The 19,601-nt window shown below is 42.3% G+C and overlaps 3 protein-coding genes across 4 annotated transcripts; 2 read left to right on the forward strand and 1 right to left on the reverse strand.

Moving 5' to 3' along the window:
- Window positions 1-846: 846 nt before the first annotated feature.
- On the forward strand, window positions 847-9,635 carry LOC100826302 (chloride channel protein CLC-d). Of its 2 annotated transcripts, none has more exons than XM_010232999.3 (23): window positions 847-1,201; window positions 1,310-1,382; window positions 2,334-2,555; window positions 2,630-2,676; window positions 2,746-2,844; window positions 3,039-3,113; window positions 3,660-3,748; window positions 4,849-4,989; window positions 5,074-5,144; window positions 5,536-5,615; window positions 5,695-5,844; window positions 5,942-6,001; window positions 6,078-6,152; window positions 7,005-7,156; window positions 7,348-7,483; window positions 7,559-7,690; window positions 7,793-7,870; window positions 7,946-8,001; window positions 8,132-8,209; window positions 8,295-8,451; window positions 8,529-8,630; window positions 8,727-8,768; window positions 9,149-9,635. In XM_010232999.3, the coding sequence occupies exons 1-23, from the start codon at window positions 989-991 to the stop codon at window positions 9,164-9,166; spliced, it is 2,346 nt and encodes a 781-aa protein (XP_010231301.1). In that variant the 5' UTR covers window positions 847-988; the 3' UTR covers window positions 9,167-9,635. The 2 variants fall into 2 exon arrangements, with proteins under 2 accessions (XP_010231301.1, XP_003561001.1); XM_003560953.4 differs by having other exon boundaries at window positions 849-1,201; window positions 8,727-8,773.
- Window positions 9,636-9,966: 331 nt separating this feature from the next.
- Window positions 9,967-12,504, forward strand: LOC100827540 (proteasome subunit beta type-2). The gene is made up of 3 exons (XM_003560957.4): window positions 9,967-10,284; window positions 10,430-10,553; window positions 11,945-12,504. The coding sequence occupies exons 1-3, from the start codon at window positions 10,127-10,129 to the stop codon at window positions 12,290-12,292; spliced, it is 630 nt and encodes a 209-aa protein (XP_003561005.1). The 5' UTR covers window positions 9,967-10,126; the 3' UTR covers window positions 12,293-12,504.
- An 855-nt stretch (window positions 12,505-13,359) lies between these two features.
- Window positions 13,360-16,959, reverse strand: LOC100843817. The gene is made up of 6 exons (XM_014897041.2): window positions 16,223-16,959; window positions 15,726-15,828; window positions 15,312-15,367; window positions 14,748-14,912; window positions 14,116-14,229; window positions 13,360-13,752 (listed from the first exon to the last, which is right to left on the reverse strand). The coding sequence occupies exons 1-6, from the start codon at window positions 16,841-16,843 to the stop codon at window positions 13,660-13,662; spliced, it is 1,152 nt and encodes a 383-aa protein (XP_014752527.1). The 5' UTR covers window positions 16,844-16,959; the 3' UTR covers window positions 13,360-13,659.
- Between the last annotated feature and the right edge of the window lie 2,642 nt (window positions 16,960-19,601).

Below are 19,601 nucleotides of genomic sequence, written 5' to 3' on the forward strand. Positions count from 1 at the left end.
AGCTGGGACGGGTGAGCAATGGGGTCACAAGTAATCAATGACGACGACAGAGGCTGCTCGAGCACCTTGTAGGAGGAAGAGGTGACATGGGCGATTACGAAGAGGCAATGATTGACCGATCAGCTGCGCTCGAAAACGAAGAGGAGCGTGGTGAAGGAAGGGACAAAGTTTTTTTTGCCATAGTATTTCTTCGTTTCATAATTCTTGTCGAAATATTACATGTATCTAGACACTTTTTAGAAATAGATACATCTATTTTTGAGCAAATTTGAGATAAGAATTATGAAACGGAGGGAGTAGCAGACTGTGGCGGTCTCGGTGTGTTGGATCTTCAAGGAGCAGGACGTGAGATGGTCTAGTAGGAGGGCTCCTCCCTAGTGTGGCGAAGACAATGGTACCCTCCGCGAGGGAGTTTGCAGCGCAGCGGAAAAGGTCGGATGGCAAGACAAGGAAGAGAGCAGTTAGACAATGCGTGATGGTGAGACTAAAGCTAGGACAGGATAAGAGTACAATATGATATTTTAGAGATTCATGCGTGTCAGTGAGGATGGGTTTTAGTATATGACAAATTTTGCAATTGAGCAAATGAACATTGCATAGGACTAAAGGTATAGCCTAACCACTGGAATTCCCCGATTCAGTATGTGCTAGATCTGCTAGAGTTGCTCGAGTAACCATTAACCAGACATCAACGGACCAGCCGCACCGGGATAAAAAATCGTTACCTCAGCGGCGCTCGTTCAGATCCCAGCGGCACACCGCGACGGCCGCGAGACCGGGGCCACCGACCGCGCCAAGGACGCAGACGCAGGCGCCCGAGCAGCAAACCCCGTACGCAACAAGACGCATCCCCAAAATTGACCAGCCCGATTCCAACAAGTCTCTGGCTCCTGAGCTTCTCCTGTCCAGTAACTTCCCCACAGCACACCGAGCCGTTCGAATCGCTCGTCTCGGGCGGGGATCCGGCGCGCTCCCCTGCCACGATCCGATGCTCTCCGGCGACCAGGACATCCCCGAAGGCATCGGGATGGCGCGGCTGGCATGGACGCGCCTCCCCACCGTCGACGGCGCGGCGCCTCTACCTGAGAGCTCCGCCGCCGCCTCCACCTCCACCTCCGCGGCCGCGGACGAGCTCTTCGTCGGCGCCGTCGAGAGCCTCGACTACGAGATCATCGAAAACTACGCCTACCGGGAGGAGCAGGTACACTGCCCATTTTGCAGGGCCTTTTGCTTGTGCCGTGTGCCCTACCGCCCTCTTCTCCTGCTTGTGGTTCTGGTGTTGGTTACATGACTTCTCTGGTGCGTGCAGGCGCACCGCGGCAAGTTCTGGGTGCCGTACTACATCATGCTCAAGTGGTTCTTCGCTCTACTGATCGGCGTGGGTGAGAGCTTTCTCGATGACTTGCTTGTCCAGTGTTTAGCCTCGTATCTCCAAACACTGCAATGCTGGAAATCCTATTCCAGTTCTCCAATTCCACCACCTATTTAAATGCTTCATTAGAAATGGCATTTTTCTATCCTGTAAATTTGTTAATTATTCCCTTTGATCCAAAGTGTAAGTCCTTCTAGAGTTGGAGACAAGAGTTATGGTTATAGGAAAAATGCCAATGTTTCCCTTCATTTATTTCTACAGTTTCTCTTTTCCTCCTAAATACAATAAATGCTAGTAATAGGCTCAATTGTTGATGAAATTAAGGAGTGGCTAAATACAAGCAACATGAGCAAAAGTGCATTTTGAGTGTAGAAAGACTTACGTTTTGGATTGCATGGAGTACTGAATAGGCCCATGAGGAAATAAGTAACATGAGCAAAATCTGATGTGGAACGCTTTCACCTGTCCCATCTTCCATGTTTCTGTTAGCAGATAGTTATGCTGAAATTGGGATTATGCTTAATGCCCTATAATGGTTCTTTTAGAGCTCATTTGTATTAATGTTTGTTTCTAGAATAGACGGGACACAGACTGGGTTAGGGCCCCTGCAGCGTGGGGGAAATGACAGGGATACACAAGTGAGAACGTGTAGCCCCATACCCTATCTTAGGTTCACTAAATTCAAAACTTGAAACATAAAATCATTTAATATTTGCTTTTGTAAGGTTCCTTGATGATTGTAGCAAAAGCCTCTCCGTATCGCTCAAGTTGGATATTCCTTTTATGAGGTTATACGTATGATTTAGTTGATAGGAAAAATAATAAGTCCAAGCATGGAAGACCATATACCTGTCAGTTGAAACCGTCTTTTACACTCACATTTTGCCGTCTTTGTTCCCACGATCCATTTTGCAACAAGTGGATTTAATTTTGGTATGTGATATATCCTCCCTGTTTTCAGGTACTGGATTGGCTGCTATATTCATAAATTTGGCCGTTGAGAACTTTTCTGGATGGAAATTTACTATGACTTTTGCTATAATACAACACTCATATTTTGTGGGGTTCTTGGTCTACATACTTCTCAATCTAGCCCTCGTCTTCTCTTCTGTATACATAATCACACACTTTGCACCAGCAGCTGCTGGATCTGGTATCCCGGAGATCAAAGGTTACTTAAATGGTAAGGTATAGTTACTTGAATGTCTGATACTGGTATTCTGATAAATTCGTGTATAATTTTAAATACTTTTGTAGGAGTTGATACACATGGAATCCTCCTTTTTAGGACATTGGTTGGGAAGGTGAGTTTGCATTGCTTTCTTCAGCTATTATAATATGTCATGCTCAAATACTGCTGCTTTGAGTAATAGATTTTTGGGAGCATTGGATCAGTTGGAGGTGGATTGGCTCTAGGAAAAGAAGGTCCTCTTGTTCATACTGGGGCCTGCATCGCTTCTCTTCTTGGACAAGTAGGTTTATGTTGGTGATATAAACTTCTTCCGTTTCAAAGTTTATCTCCTTCTAAAATAAGGATGCTGTAGGACAAGTAGCACATTCTGTCTTTCTTGCTGTACTTCATTTCCACTCTGCCATTACTGTTTGGTTATTCTGGGTACATAAATAATTCTAACTAGGAAACTACTTCCTGTGTGCATGTGCATAGGGTGGATCTGCAAAATACCACTTGAATTCTAGGTGGGTACAGATTTTTGAAAGTGATCGAGATCGACGGGACCTTGTAAGTTATTTTCTTTACTATGTAATGTTATTATTTTCCTTTCTTTACACTTCCATCTTTAGATTAAAATGGTTCAGGTTCAGACATGAGCATTATCTTTTAGTTTGAAACTTCTGACAACAACTTGGTAACAGATCATCCAACTGTAAGTCCTAATACAGAAGGCCAAAACTTAATCACTAGTCTCACACTTCCTGGCCGGTGCCACCTTTCTAGAACCCCTCTTTTCTTGAGGAAAATCTGTAACCTCTTACATTCACTAGGTAAATCATGTTGGCATACATTCATGTTCAATACTAACAGGTAGCCAAATAAGTGTGTATATTCATTTCTTTTTTTTCCCTCAAACTTTTAATATATACTACTCTAGCAGAGTCTACAATCTCTAGCACAAAGGAGGGTACCAAGAAGATATAGTAATTGGAGGCTTACTATTTTAATTTTTCCTTGTTGAATGGATTCTTTTGTATGTTATTCCATGGCATTAAGCATGTATAGGAAAGTTATCACATTAAAGATCTCAAAGCTATATTAATGTTTCAAAAGGTGACATGTGGATGTGCAGCTGGAGTTGCTGCTGCCTTCAGAGCTCCAGTTGGTGGGGTACTATTCGCCCTGGAGGAAGTTACATCATGGTAAGAATGTTCTTTCACCATTTCTTCATTTTTCTAGAGAAGCAGGATATACTATCAAGAAGATTAGTCATGTTGACCAATGATAATCTGTTCAGCTCTCAAGCTATGCTTTTAGCTTATACTATTGTTTTCTTTGTATTTACAATTTAGTGAATTTAAGAAACACCTATTTCAGCACTACTAACATTTAGGTTTTGTTAATTCAATAACTTGAATATACATTTTTTGTAAAGCTTATATATCTTCTTTTCTGGCTTAGTTATTTCTTTCTGTAGCTGCTACCAAGAAAACCTTAGTTTAGTACCAAATTACCAATGTGATTTACTCCATGATTGACTGCTTAGGTGCCAAACGAGTGAAATAACTAAGAAGGTAGACATGCTTCAGATCAGTTTCTGTTCATTGGTCTCTTCGATTTTTCTTTTGTAACAATGCACTTATAAAAGTATCCTTTATGAAGAACACGCTTCTGTCACATGACATCTCATAGTGTGTATGCCTTCATCAGAGGGTGATGTCACTGATGTATTGATGTATTACTTCGTTCTGAGATTTTGGCCCTCTGCTTCCAATAGTACACATATGATTTACTATGGAGGACTAAGATCATGGTTGCCACCTAAGTACCATTGTATTTTATGTAATTTCATATATTTTTGGGTTGAGTTCATTGCCATTTGCCATGCATACTTTTTATAAGTATTATAAGTATCTGTACTTTTCTGTCAAGAAGGTTAATTTATAATTTTATTTTTTGCATTTTATATTATGTGCAAGTGCAACTTCCAGTCATGTTGCATGCACATTGGATCTCTTGCTCCCCATGACACGCAGCTGGACAACATCTTATGTGCAAGTGCAATTTTGGTGCTTTCACTGTGTGATTTTTTTGGTAGTTGTTTCTTCCTGGGACTAGACCAATTCATTATGCAGCCTTGGTATGCATTTCTTTAGCATATTTGGTGGTTATGCATTGGGAACCTCTTTTAACAGTATGTCCCACGCTGGGTAGTCAAATGACATGAAATATGTTGTTCAGCTGCGTGTATTGGACTGTAATATAACGCCATATGATTTATGTTACCATTGTGTCGTTGAAGGTGGAGAAGTCATCTTATGTGGAGAGTATTCTTTACATCTGCTGTTGTGGCTGTTGTGGTGCGATCAGCAATGAATTGGTGCAACAGCGGAAAGTGTGGTCATTTTGGGGCTGGGGGTTTCATAATCTGGGACATATCCGGGTAAGCTTATTTTTCCACACAGAATGGAATGCTTCATCTGAAAATGATTCTTTTGTGATCTTGACTGTTCACCTTTTCTTAAAGAGGTCAAGAAGATTACTCTTACCAGGAACTTCTGCCTGTGGCAATAATCGGTGTTATCGGTGGACTTCTTGGTAAGCCACAGTATGCAAAGTTGATCCAGTATATTTATAAATGCCAGTCAGATTTTGTACTATGAGAATTTCCTGGAGGTTAATTGGTGAGAGAAGCAAAGTTGCACCTAGCCAGCCTGGATTTGTGTCCTCACCCAACTTTAGGAGCTAAGCTGGGTGGTTTCCTCCCTCTGTCTAGTTCTGTTTTTTTCACATTTTAGATTTTGTACTTCACAATGGTTTGACACTTCCGCACTGCACTATACCATTTTTTTTTGCTACTGGCTAAACAGCTCTTGGTGTCTCGTAGAGAATTCTGTAGTTAGAGTCGGTTCAAGTTCCATGGAAGTCACGATTGGTATATTTGTACCATATTCGATAGTCTTAATCTAATTCATTGGGTGTTCTACAGGAGCGCTATTTAATCAACTCACCCTGTATATAACTAAATGGCGGCGAACATATCTTCATAAGAAAGGGAAACGAGTCCAGGTATGCTGAAGATATCATTTACTATTAGGTAGTGTTTCTCCTGCATTTCAATATCTAACAGCCAGATTAAATATTACAGATCTTTGAAGCTTGCCTCATATCTTTGATAACATCCACTGTTTCCTTTGTGTTGCCACTACTGAGGAAATGCAGCCCATGTCCTGAACTAGAAAATAATTCTGGTATCCAATGCCCTCATCCACCTGGAACAGATGGGAATTTTGTTAATGTGAGTTTTACTTTGTGAACTTTTGACATGAAGTACATGTTCTCTTCAGCTACAGTGATATTGGTTCTTCTCTTAATCTGCTGTTTGTATTATGCAGTTTTATTGCTCAAAAGATAATGAATACAATGATCTAGCAACTATTTTCTTCAATTCTCAGGTTAGAATATATTTGGAGAGTTTTTCCTTTAACATTCGGATTCCTTGCGACAATATTCAAGAACATTCTCTTGCAGGATGACGCAATACGTAACCTATTCAGTGCAAAAACATTCCATGAGTACAGCGCACAAAGCCTTATCACCTTCCTGGTACCCTTTCCCTCTGTTTGATTTCTGAAATATCTATTTCTAACTCCATTAGGAGTTTATCCTCAAATGTTGAATTAATGCATTTTTAATGACTTGGAAAAATATAAATAAGCCCCCGTAGGGTCCAAATAACCATGATCTACAAAAAGGGTTCAAATAATCAGTATAGTCGTGTTGAATTTCTATTGGGTTATCTTGTCTTGGTAGCACATGCCACATGCTATCTGTATGATAAAATATGATGGATTGCCAGCACCATATATATATATATTCTGATGCTCTCTATTTATCATTAATCCAATTACCATCATTTGGATGAGTTTTGACTTTTGAGACATCAAGGTCCCTTTACTCGGAGGTTCGAATCCTTCCGTCCCAGATTGTTTCTGATGAAACAAACGATGAAATCATATTGTACTCCGCATGAGACAAAACTTTATTAAAGAGAATAATAATATCTTATGAACTCTTAGATTAGACCCATTTCTAAGCATTCCTTTTTTCTCAGAAAATATAATAAAGTGTTAAGTCCAGTCAAATTGAGTATCTTTATTTTCATGAAAAAGGCGTCTATCAGTCACATTCAGGACATGCTTCTACTCCTCACTTACTCATTTTTTCTTTATTTTGGTATTCAAGTAGAAGAAGTACAAGAATTCTATAACTACCAAGAAACTTTCAATCTATTCATTGGAATAGTTTATATAGTTAATAAGTTTTTGGTACGGAGAAATATATTTCTACTCTAATTCTATATATTGCTACTCTAATTCTAATAGAGTAATTAAATTAATTAAGCTTATTTCTTTTTCACAAACTTACCTTTTCCCCTTTTTTTCTTGCTTCATTCAGGTCATGTTTTACTCCTTAGCTGTTGTGACATTTGGAACTGCTGTTCCAGCTGGTCAATTTGTTCCAGGGATAATGATTGGATCTACGTATGGCCGGCTTGTTGGAATGTCTGTTGTTAAGTTTTATAAGAAGCTAAATGTCGACGAGGGCACGTGAGTTCTCAGTCTCTTCAGTTCAACCTATGTCACATGTATTATTAATATCACTTTATTAGGCTTCTAGGTGTTGCATCAAGAGCTCCTTGATGTCATTGTTTCTTTCTTCTATGTGGGAATTTTTACCATTTTGATAATTTGGTGGCAAGAAGTATGTAATTTCCTACTTGTTACCAATATTGCTATAGGTATGCGCTACTTGGGGCTGCTTCGTTTCTCGGTGGTTCGATGAGAATGACTGTGTCTTTATGCGTTATTATGGTTGAGATCACAAACAACTTGCAACTCTTGCCATTAATCATGCTCGTTCTTCTAATTTCTAAGGTAAAACTCCGCATACGTTGAGTCCTTGCTGAACATGATGCATTAGCATGTTCCTTCTGACATCGGTTTATGTAGGCTGTTGGTGATTTTTTTAATGAAGGGCTATATGAAGAGCAGGCCCGATTAAGGGGCATCCCTTTACTTGACTCTAGGCCTAAACAAGTTATGAGAAACATGAATGCGAAGGATGCTGTCAAGAATCAAAAGGTTCTGAAGATTCTTGCTCCATTTAAGTGGAGGCAAGAGCTATCTTTTGTGTCAGGATAACTCCAAATTCTAACACGTTCAATATTCTCTGGCTGGTGTTAGGTTGTGTGCCTTCCTCGTGTTTCAAGAGTTGTTGATATTGTTTCTGTTTTGCAAAGCAACAAGCATAATGGTTTCCCTGTAAGTAAATCTCACTTCTTAGAACACAGCTGCTTCTGTGGGGTTTTCAGTAACGGATTTTCTTTTGTGGTTCAGATTGTTGATCGTGGGCAGAATGGCGAGTCACTTGTCATAGGTCTCATACTTCGTAGGTAAGATGCAATACCATGCGCTCTTGCTTTCTTGGCTTGTGACTTACCACGGCAAAATGAACACTCTAATGCCATACTCTAATGCAATACCATTACCTTGTTCACTGACCCATTCATCCTCTCCTCGCAGTCATTTATTGGTGCTTTTACAATCTAAAGTAGATTTCCAGAATACTCCTTTCCCTTGTGGGCCAGGCATACTGAACAGGTTTGTGTTTTTCTATCTAAGTAGGAACCAATAGATTCAATATACTATCGACCGGTCATCATGTTTTTCTTTTGCTGTCATATAGGCACCATTTTAGCGACTTTGTTAAACCAGCATCAAGTAAAGGAAAGTCAATTGATGATATTCATTTGACGGATGATGAACTAGGGTTGTATTTGGATCTTGCCCCATTTCTAAATCCTTCTCCTTACATAGTGCCAGAGGACATGTCTTTGGCAAAGGTAAAGCTTTCTTCCATTTAGATTGTACACTCATTTCACTGAGTTGGATATGTGATGATCTTTGCGATGATTCTCAGGTGTACAATCTCTTCCGCCAACTAGGATTGAGGCATATATTTGTTGTTCCTCGGCCTTCTCGTGTTGTAGGGCTGATAACAAGAAAAGATCTGTTACTTGAGGTGATAAGCCATACAATTTCTGCTGTTGCACAGTAAAGAAGTTAAGAAATAATATTTGGCTCGGCATCCTTCTTAGTATTATTGTTTTGATTGCAGGAGAATGATAATACTGAGACAACGGAGCTCCAGTCGACTAGTGTAAGGTCTATATTGTCTGAATTTTGTTAGCATGTCTATTCCCGCAAATCGAATTGCATTTGTTTGAAGTTTGAGCTTCTAGTTACTGCGCTGATATTGGTACTGAGGTGAAGTTTTTAACTCACTTGGTATTGCACTGGAAATAGTAAATACCCTTCATGTAGATTTTGATGCGATGCTCTTGGCATGCTCAAGCAAAAAGTTCTCAGATTATGTCTAACTGGCCAGATTCAGTAAATGACTTGCATATTCTGATAATGTTTTGTGCATCACTGGATTCACTGGTGCTTGTTTTAGAGAAACATTGTAGCGTAGCATCAAATAGGTCTGACTTTTGTTGACGCCATTTTGCATTGACTAGAAACTATTTTGTCCTGCAGAGGTCACCTGAATGGTAAAATGCTCGGTGGGAATACACATTTAGATCATCCTCTTCTTGACAGTCTGATGGTTGAGTAAATACGCAGCAGAACACAACACGTCAAGAAATTTTTGATAGCAAGCAGTTAACCTTCCACTGCATGTTGGGGCATGTTTTGACCCCTGGAAGTACACGAACCAAGCAACACTGAACGGATGCAACATGTCCGTTGGATTCGACATGGTGTCTCAACAGGACGATTGTCCCAATGTGGTGGTGACTAAGTAACTAGGTGATTGTAACTTGTAAGTTCGTAACTCGTAGAGATGTTTATAGGGTTATGTTTATATCTGTCATCCATGTATACAACTAGAGAAATTCATTCGAGGGGCTTGGTTGCTCACATATGTTAAAATACTGATTATTGTTGTTGCAAGGCCCTCTGCGAGTTGGGGCGTGTAAACTTGGTGGAGATTATATTACAAGGAAAATCCCATGTTGGACCAGACGTGTGCGTTGCTGTTTCGTGACACAACCATTGGACCGGCAGGACTATTTTCGTTTCTGCCTGGACGTTGTTCTTGGGTAAGCTAGCTGCGTGCTTGCATCAATCAGACTTATAATTGACAAGGGTTGCCGCCAATGTCCAAAACAATCAGAAGGAAATTCAAACCCGTGAAAATTGTTGCAGCTGAATTCTGTTTAGATCCGTAAAATTTGAAGCCGTTTGAAACCCACAATAATTTCTTCATTCCAATGGCCAAAAAGCACCCCTAGCAACGTAGCGCTGCACAACCGAGGGCCTAATCTCTCAGGGCACAGCCCACCGAAGCCCAAACTTCGCTTACCCTCGGTTCGTTCTTTCTTGCAACCGAAGCCGAGCTCGACTCCGCTATACCCTCCTCGCTCGCCCTCTGCTCTCTTCTGTGTTCTCCCAAATCTCTCCGTGCGTTCGTTCCCCTCAAACCCCTCAGCCGAACCAGCGGAGGCGAAGGCGATGGAGTGTGTGATTGGCGTGGTCGGCCGCGACTTCGCGGTGGTGGCGGCGGACACCTCCGCCGTGCAGAGCATCCTCGTGCACAAGACGGACGAGGACAAGATCATGCTCCTCGACTCCCACAAACTGATGGGCGCCTCCGGGGAGCCAGGCGACCGGTAAGACCGCCGCCGTCTAACACCTCGATTCCGTCCGCCCTTCGGTCCATCGCTTTCCAGATGGCCTTTTGGGCTGTTTTGCGCTCTTGATCTGACCCGATCTGGCTTGGTTTGGGGGATATTTTTTTTCGGTGGCGGCGAACAGCGTGCAGTTCACCGAGTTCATCCAGAAGAATCTTCATCTCTACCAGTTCCGCAACAACATGCCGCTCAGCACCGCCGCCACCGCCAATTTCACCCGCGGCGAGCTGGCTACGGCCCTGCGGAAGGTACCGACCCGCCTTGATTTATCATCCTCTTTTGAGCATTCTGTTGTGGATTGGCCCTGTGGTGTCATAGGGATGGATTAGGGTTTGTCTGATCCACTATTTTTGCTAGTCTGGACCTTTTAGGGCACGACTAGGAGGATTTTTTTTATAATAATGTATTTTGCTTTAAGTTGTGCTGTGGGCATGTTGTTCGATTGGTTGGTTTGACTCTAATTGGATTAAGGCAGTGCGATTGGATATGTGACTGGGGTCTTTCACTGGCTATCAAGGGGGCTTATGGTTCGCCGATGCAGAGGCCTCTAGGTTTACTTATGTGTAGTTACAGTTTGCCAATGATATTGTCTGTTATTTCGTTGGCCATGTTTAGAAAAACCTGTGTCGGTTTGGCTAATAGTGATTAGACGTTTCTTTGCTCTTTTTATTCTTCAGCAAGGCCAGGCTGGACCTATTTTACATATTAAACGGGATATCTCAACTATATTATGCAGCTTTAGTTTCTGAGTACAATGATCTCCAATTCATGTAATTGCATGTTTCGTTTCCATCATTAGGTTCATCAAAACTTTACATAATGGTGTTCTACAATGCACCTAGGAATGTGTAGTATGATTTACCCTACGGTGCACCATCTAGAAAGATGTGACACCTTAAGGATTTGGTTTGCTTTTCCTGTTGACTACTTCATGTGATGGATGAATATTGACTTGTACATTTCAAAGATTACACTGGCTGATGTTTGCTTGTCTGTCAACAGATTTTTGCCAGCTTACTTTAGTTTTACTATATATATTCAGATTTACATTAAAAATGGCTCGTGATATATCTTGATGAAACTGAAGATGTCTAAAGATGCCAGTATATTAATTCGTTGACATGATTTGTTGATTCAACTGGTGAGAATCACACACGCAAACTCATCAACATTTTAGGGAGGTATATTGGAATGGCTTAACTCACACTGGTGCATAATTATCAGATTGCCATATTCACTGCACAGAAACAGAGTACGGGCCTCTGTTTATTTTCTTGTTTTGTTGATTGGTCCGTAGTTGGAGGTTTACAAATTGCAAGAAAGGGAGAAATCTTGGCTGGAACTTATAGATAAAATCCTACTGATATTCACTGCGGATTTGAATTAAACTACCCAGTTATTACATTTGTAGCTTAATACCCTGTTGTGCTGTGTGTTAGTACTCCATATCACCATTTTCTTTTGCCTTCGCTTCGGCTAAGATTACTAATATTTAAGAGCACCAGTTGAAACTTACAAAAGCATTTTTTATATTTGGCACATCTTTTCGTATTTTTCTCTTATAATTTTGTCTGTCCTTCTCATTGTTTATTCTGCATGTTAGCTACTTTACCCTTGCATTCTTCTTTCATTTTTGCAGAATCCCTACTCTGTAAACATCATACTTGCTGGGTTTGATGAAGATGTTGGTGCATCAATGTATTACATTGACTACATCGCTACACTACACAAAATTGATAAGGGAGCATTTGGTTATGGGTCATACTTCTGTTTGTCACTGATGGACAAGTTGTATCGTCCTGATATGACTGTCGAGGAAGCGGTGGACCTTGTTGACAAGTGCATCAAGGAGATCAGACTCCGATTGGTCGTTGCGCCACAGAATTTTGCGATCAAGATTGTGGACAAAGATGGTGCCAGGGACTATGGGAAGCGTGAAAGTGTGAGTGGCAATCCATCTGAATCTACAACCGCTACAACTGCCTGAGGTAGTTCGCCCTGTTGGTGGTCATTTGGCTGGAGGCTGAACCATCCTCACAATTGTCTCTGGGTACTGTCACTATGTAATAGCAATACATTTGGATTTGAGAACTGTGTTGCAAATTATGTTTATGCCCCTTTGTCATGGTAATCTCTTTCAGCGTTTCTTGTTCTTGAATGCTTTGCACCTGGGTATTTTACACTTGCCAGTTATGCTCATATCCTCAGTAATGGATGGTTGCTGTTTATTGTTGTTACTACATTTGTTTCAAAATATAAGATGTTTAAGTTTTATCCTAAGTCAAACTTCTTAAAATTTGACCGGCTTTATAGAACAATGTATTACTCCCTCTGATACATATTAATTGTCGAAATATTACATGTACGTAGACGTTTTTTAGGCATAGATACATTCATATTTGAGACAATTAATATGGATCGGAGTGAGTATTATATACAATATCAAATAAGTACACTATGAAGATGCATATCATGATGGATTTAATAAAACTAATTTAGAGTGGTAGATGTTGGTAGTTTTTTTATAAACTTGGTTAAACTTTAAGAAGTTTTACTTAGAACAAAGCTTTAAACATCTTATGGAACGGATGGAGTACTAAGCTGTCAAGAATGTATGTTCTTAGGTTGATGTTGCGCGGTCCTTATGTTGATGTAGTGCAATATCGCATATGAAGCCATGCCAGCATGAGCATGAGTGCATGACCATACACCCGGTTTTCTTCCAGCTGCGGCAACGCTACAGTTCACGGATTAGCTAGCTGCCAGCACGAGGGTTTGGTTGTCTGGACAATGCAGAGGTCGTCCATGCCCAGCTCCGAGCATACGATCTTGCTCCCCAGCGCCCACGTGCAACCCCTTGCAGGTCAATTGCGCGGCCGCTAGAGGCAAAGCCATTAGCCATTGGCTCTGTCTTTTACTCATCAGACATTTTTCGCTTAGGAATGCTACTCTTCTAATGCAAGGATCCTGCAATTTCTTGTTCAGGAATGTTCTCTTATCCTGATAACTGGAACGATATAAATACAGGAAACCACAGCCAGTGCAACATGTCCATACTATTAAAACACATGTTCATATACTATTAAACATACAACTATAGTAAAATGTTCATTCAGAACAATTTATTTACAAACTTGAGCCGTGTCAGGCACACTGATCAAGATTACCATACTATTGACAGAATCTGCAACACAGCATCGTTGCATTGAGCAAACTTCCATGTACATGCTAAGAGTGACTTCATTTACAATTATATTCTTACAAACCAAAAAACTGAGCTAAAGTTAATAAAGTTAACTGTCAAAAATGAATCGACAACTTGATCTTTTAGGGGCAATCTACATCTTAATCCTTCTATAGCGGTCTCAAAAGTGGGTAATCTTCAAGGAGTTCTCGCTCTGACAATGTATCATTCTCATTTTGTGGAGTCCATAAGACCTCAACCGCCTATGAAGGTCAACAAAATGTCGAGAGTCAACATTATGGCCTATAAGTATATTAACCAAAATTGGATAACAGCCTGGTTTGGAAAAAAAAACAGTCTAACAAGATGTTGCTCATTGAGCGTACACATAAATAACTAACAACGATTAATAATTTGCTGCAATTTTCATTTGCTGACTGGAGACATGTAAGATACTTTGATACTAGCGGAGTAGAAAACTAACTGAGAGTAAGTGGCATGAATTATTTAACCGGCTTTATTTCAGAAAGTTATCAGTTTTGGTGGCTGCTGGTTTACATTATTCAACTCCAGTACAGTGAAGTTGACAGTAGAATAAGAAAGAAAAGAAAACAAGCAGGGAATACCAGTATTTTGCTTGAGGGTACAGCACCAAGCTTTTGTAGAGCTGTCTTCAAGTCAGAGCTGCTATTTATAGTAGGCAACTTGTGAACTCCCTCAGCAGCAACCAATATGGTTATCTACAATTGAAAATAAAAAAAATAAAATCTTCAACATTTATCATCAAAACCTACAAATCCTACAATCAGAATCAAGGAAAAGAATAGCAATTAGTCCCTGTGTGACTGGAAGGAGAGTTATAACCAATGTGGCAATGTTCCTTCTAATCAGAAGTACTAAGAGGCCTCCTTCACTGATATGCTAATCATCGGCATCCTAGTCAATAAACCATGACACTACCAAGTACTAAATGCCATAAATCGAGAAAAAAATAATATAAACATGGTTCTTCGGTAACAATTTGAGCTCCAAATAATTGGTACTTAAGTAATAAAATGAGAGAGTATAGCTTTTGTAACAGGAACGAGAGTAGTTTCCACAGAAGTCCATTATGTTCATTTTACTAGTAGAAATATTGATTGAGTGAATAGTAACTTCGACACCTTATAAAGGTCCCAAATGTTATCGTGCACATATCAGATATAACATCAAATGACTGCTATTATTTGTTTTAATTTTTCATTAACAGAAAGCATACCACAATGTACTCATTGCTAAAACCACTTGATCTTTGACTGCCTGCCTTTTGCCTCTTTATACTGTTCACATTCACGAGTGTTTCTTCATCAAACTTGCCCCGTTCCTCAATTGACAGTTGATTGAAACGTTTCTCTCCATCATCTATGCTTCGCTTGACATCAACCTTGAGAATAAGCGAATGTTGAGATTAATAAATATATCCAAACAAGAAAGTCATCATATCCTAAATCTGCAAGATCTCGCTAGTAAGGCTGTTACATGATGTAGCGCTCATGTATCCTACAAAATGACACTACCAAGTTTTTTTTTTTGTGGATAATGACACTACCAAGTTAACAACCTAAAAATTGAAGTATGAAAGTATATAATATCCCACTCAAAAATAGCGAGTAACTTGGCAAAAAATACTATATCATCATCGATGAAACCAAAATACATAATAAAACTTTGCTTTCCATTCCTGGAAGGAACAGTAAATCTAATCATATGAAGGAAGAAAGAGAGAGAACTGAAATCTGCTGCATAAACTGACAATATAAATTGAAGGGTTAAGTATGTTTACTGTTGAGTAAGCTGATATACAGCAATCTGGATGCCGAAGTAATGCCAATGTTGTCTCTGGAAAACATAACACCAAATAGTAAGATTTAATTCAACAAGTATAAAAACGGTCCAAATCTTAAAACAAGAACAAATCTTCATAATTTGTTTCACACAGGATTCCCGATGCATAACGTAGTATAGTTATCATCAGTATGTTGATTTTATGTCAGGAGACGTGTGCCATTATCAACGCTGATAAGCAAGCAACCAACTTTTCAAACCAAAAGAGAAAACAAACCATCCCAGCACATATGGCCAACACAGTGGCAAATCACATATAATGAAGCAGTATTTACATAGAACAATTACGCCATATAGTATCGATCATAATTGTGAAGTAATATAAGGAAGAAACATTATGATTTGGTTTTACCTGTCAGCACATAGCTCAACCCAGATGGGGTAGACGTATCTGCTTTCTCGGCTATTTGATCAAGCTCTTTCTGAAATGATCGGGCCATGCCCAACAATCCAACCTAGGAACATTTCCGGCATACATATTAGGAAATTAAGGGATTCCACGCAGACATAAATAATTAATGGAATCATGCAGTTAAGCTTGAGTACAGTACAATTTGTAGTTAAGCTTGAATAGTACTATCATGAATCAAGGACAAGCACGCTACAAACCAATTCTAGGTATTGACTCAAGCAATGGCATCTATATACCAACGTACATAGAATCAATAAATGGGTGGCATTCTATAATGAACTTACGAACAATCTAAGTATTTAACAGCAATTCATTTGCATATTTTAACCGTTGACGAATGAAGTGATTGACCAATTGATCGATGGTAAGTAAATTGTTCGGGATGCAAAATCGGCCCAGACATGAGAGGACATGAACAAAGAAGAAACGGTAAGAACCTGCAGCTTGAGGACGGTGGTCTTCTGCGTCTCGGTGAGCACGCTTCCGCCCCCGGACGAGTCGGAGAGGAACCCAGCGAGGTATAGAAACGCCGCGAACCCCACCAGCGTCAAGAGGAATCCAGACCCCCCGAACCCTATGCCAACGGCTGGGCCGACGGACACGAACGGCGAGGGCGAGTAGAACGGCGCGGCCGAGTACCCACCCCTGGGCGCCGGCGCGGTGTACCCGTAGGACGGCGAGGACCTCGACGATCGCGAGGAGAAGGCGGACCCGCCGACGCGGCCCCCAGAGGCAGCCAGCGCCGCGTGGTGGGGACCCGCGGCCGCGAGCAGCGCGCCGGCGAGGAGGAGCGCCAGCGCGGGCTTCTTGAGCGCCGCGAGAGTGTCGGAGAGGGACTTCTTGAGCGCGTCGAGCAGCGGGTGTGGCGGTCTCGCCGCAGCCGTCTCGGTGACAGGTGGGAGTCGGGGGCTCGGGTGGGCGCGGAGGCGCGGGGCGCGGTCGCGGTCGGGGAGGGGCGAGGAGGGGCTGAGGAGGTGCAGGCCGCGGCGGGGCGGGAGCGAGCGCGGGGGTGGCAGGGAGAGGAAGCGCGTGGATTCGAGGAGGGAGGCGGCGGCCATGGCGGCCGGTGGCGCGCGATGCGGAGGAGGTGTGGTGGAATGGCCGTGCAAAGTTCGGGGGGAGGAGGAGCGGAGCGGGAGGGGCGATATTATTTTTTTGAGAAGTGTGTGGGGGAGGAGGATCAGGAATTGAGGATGTGAGGCTGGGGCTGCGGCGCCGTGGATGACCGGCGGCGGAAAGCTTCCGTCTGTCTTCTTCCGCGGCACGGCAGGAAGGCCACGCGTACCGTAAAATGTTGCCGGTGACCAAGGTTAAGCAAACGATCTGACCTCGCTGATTATATCAAAATCTTTCGGAAGTCGGCTACAAATACTGGACTTCCATGAATTTGACTAATATCAGCGGCTTTTTTAAGACCCGCACGAGATAGGGCACTCTCAATTTTTTCGGATGCACCGTGGCTAGAAATACATATCTAACGGCGGTAACAAAAGTTAATGAATTTGACTAATATCAGCAGTTTTCTTTGAGACCCGCACGAGACAACACACTCTCAATTTTATGCACAATGGTTAGAGATATTGTACATATGTAACAGATACAGTTCCTTGACGTATGTTTCCTGCCGTGAGGATGACTGACATGTGGGCCCAAACCCATGGTCAGTCACAGCAGCCGTATGTCAAGGATCCTCCTCCATATCTAACGGCGGTAAGCCAGTAACAAAAGTGATTGAAAACTGAAACTTTTTCAGTTGCCTGTTCAATAGACATCCCATTTAATAAAACTATTTTGAGGGAAAATAAAACTAATTTAGATCGTACATGTTGTTAATTTTTTCTATTCCCTTCGTCCAACAAAGGATGTCTTAACTTTGACTAAAGTTGAATGCATCTATACACTAAATCATGTTTAGATATATCCAAATTTTGACAAACTTGAATCATCTTTTATTGGACGGAGGAAATATTGTTGTAGTAAAATAAAACTCTTATATGGGCCGGGCCGTAAATCCTACGTGGCGACGACCAAGTCAACATTTACCAAGCATGAGTCAAGACGCCCGCGTGACGCAGTCAATCCTACGTGGCAAAGGAAGACAAGTCAACAAGTCAAACTTCTCATGCCATGGTCAAATGGTCAAATGAGCTAGAATAGGGTCAAGAAAGGTGTGAGGAGGGGGCCATGGACCAATCCACACTTTTCTCACATGGTGCACACAAAAGTTATGGACTAAGGAGCTATTTTTACCATTTTGCCCCCGCTTTTCTTTCTCCCTCAATGGTAGCCATGGTCTTTTGTCATGAACCCCTAGGCTATAAATACCCCCCATGGAGGCATGTATCATTCACTCTCACTTGAATAAACTCAAGGGGAGAGGACTAGAGTGCTCCCTCTAAGGTTCGTTCTTGCGCGTCGCTCTCGACTGAAAGTCGATCAGCCTCGAGGAAGCCTTCTAGGGGACTTTAGTTTCAAGGCTCCGAATTAACCTTGGTTGGCACGGGCTCGAAGGAGAAGGGGTTGGGTTAGAGTTCCGAGGGTATCTTAACCTCTATACTTGGAAAGACGCGTTCGGTCCGAGTACGAGGCGGCCTTGATGAATCTCTCGCTAAAAGGTGTCTTGGGAAGATCCGCTTGGCCCAATCCCTTGGTTAACAACCCCCTCGAAGCCTTTCCTAACATAGATTAAGTCGCACCCACAGGGTCGACCGAACCTATTAAAAAAATATCGACGTGTCAACTTGTCCAAGTATATGACGATCTTCGCTATAAGGCCGGCGTACACGCCCAACTTTTATACCGCACTTGTGCCATCGAGCATTGGCACCCCTTACTCTAATTATTGTCAAAAACAACAACAAATATAAATTTTATTAAACTTGAAACTATTGATTTATGGTAAAAATAAAATATTGTATATTTGAAATATTTTGGGACGACCCACTGAGCACGATCTATTTTGATCACAAAGACCATGGGATATGCTAACAACCCAATAATAACCCATAAACCCACGGCACATGCTAATTACAGAGTCCAAACTCGAATCCATCTAGTACCCAAGTTGCGTGAGAGGAAACCTAGATTCCAGTCCGCATGGACGGGCCTGCCGCCGGATCTGCTGGGCGACGTCCTCTCCCTCGCCGACCGCGTCCAGCGCCGCGCCGTATGCCGCCCATGGCGCTCGGGCGCCAAGCTCCAGCCCGCGCCCCCCCGCAGCTCCCCTGTATCGCCCTCCCTGACGCTTACGTCCTGGACATCGCCAACAAGAAGAGGGTCTGCGTATTCCAAACGACGACGACGGCCCTTGCTACAGCGCCGGCGAGAGTATGTTCTTCCTCCACCACAACGACGGGCGATGCAGCGTGGTCAACGGATCGTCCGGCGCCGCGACGCCTCTCCCCGAGCTGGCCGCTCTCCTGGAGTCTCACGAGGTAAATCCCTGCGACGACAAGTTGGGGCACAGGCCGTTTATGAATATGGAGATCAGGAAGGTGGTGATGTCCTTGGTGGCATCCAGCCCGAGCCATCACCCCCTTGTCCTTGTGGCCGTTCTAGCCAGTGACAACTCTAAATCCAGAGTCTTTATTTCGACGTGCCGACCCGCCGGGGAGATCAACTCGTGCGTTGTGATGCGGGAGATGCCCACCATCCTCGACATCGCCTTCTTTCAAGACAAGATATACGCGCCTCTCTATGTACGAAGAGCTTGTCGCCATTGATCTCAGCAATGGCTGCCTCGACAAGCCGACGCCACCAGGCATGGAACCCGAAGTGAAACCGCAATACACCTCATGGATATGGCCACCTAATCTA

The sequence above is a fragment of the Brachypodium distachyon genome, chromosome 1 (genome assembly GCF_000005505.3).
Source record: "Brachypodium distachyon strain Bd21 chromosome 1, Brachypodium_distachyon_v3.0, whole genome shotgun sequence".
Taxonomy (NCBI): Eukaryota; Viridiplantae; Streptophyta; class Magnoliopsida; order Poales; family Poaceae; genus Brachypodium; species Brachypodium distachyon.

Bases quoted from the DNA above. Each gene is read 5' to 3' on its own strand.
- LOC100826302 (XM_003560953.4), top strand. From the start codon at position 989: ATGCTCTCCGGCGACCAGGACATCCCCGAAGGCATCGGGATGGCGCGG. The intron at 1,202-1,309 runs GTACACTGCCCA...TGGTGCGTGCAG, and splicing joins ACGCCTACCGGGAGGAGCAG to GCGCACCGCGGCAAGTTCTG. The intron at 8,002-8,131 runs GTAAGATGCAAT...CTCTCCTCGCAG, and splicing joins ATAGGTCTCATACTTCGTAG to TCATTTATTGGTGCTTTTAC.
- LOC100827540 (XM_003560957.4), top strand. From the start codon at position 10,127: ATGGAGTGTGTGATTGGCGTGGTCGGCCGCGACTTCGCGGTGGTGGCG. The intron at 10,285-10,429 runs GTAAGACCGCCG...GGCGGCGAACAG, and splicing joins TCCGGGGAGCCAGGCGACCG to CGTGCAGTTCACCGAGTTCA. The intron at 10,554-11,944 runs GTACCGACCCGC...TCATTTTTGCAG, and splicing joins TGGCTACGGCCCTGCGGAAG to AATCCCTACTCTGTAAACAT.
- LOC100843817 (XM_014897041.2), bottom strand. From the start codon at position 16,843: ATGGCCGCCGCCTCCCTCCTCGAATCCACGCGCTTCCTCTCCCTGCCA. The intron at 15,829-16,222 runs GTTCTTACCGTT...AAATGTTCCTAG, and splicing joins CCACCGTCCTCAAGCTGCAG to GTTGGATTGTTGGGCATGGC. The intron at 13,753-14,115 runs GTATTCCCTGCT...TGACCTTCATAG, and splicing joins TACCCTCAAGCAAAATACTG to GCGGTTGAGGTCTTATGGAC.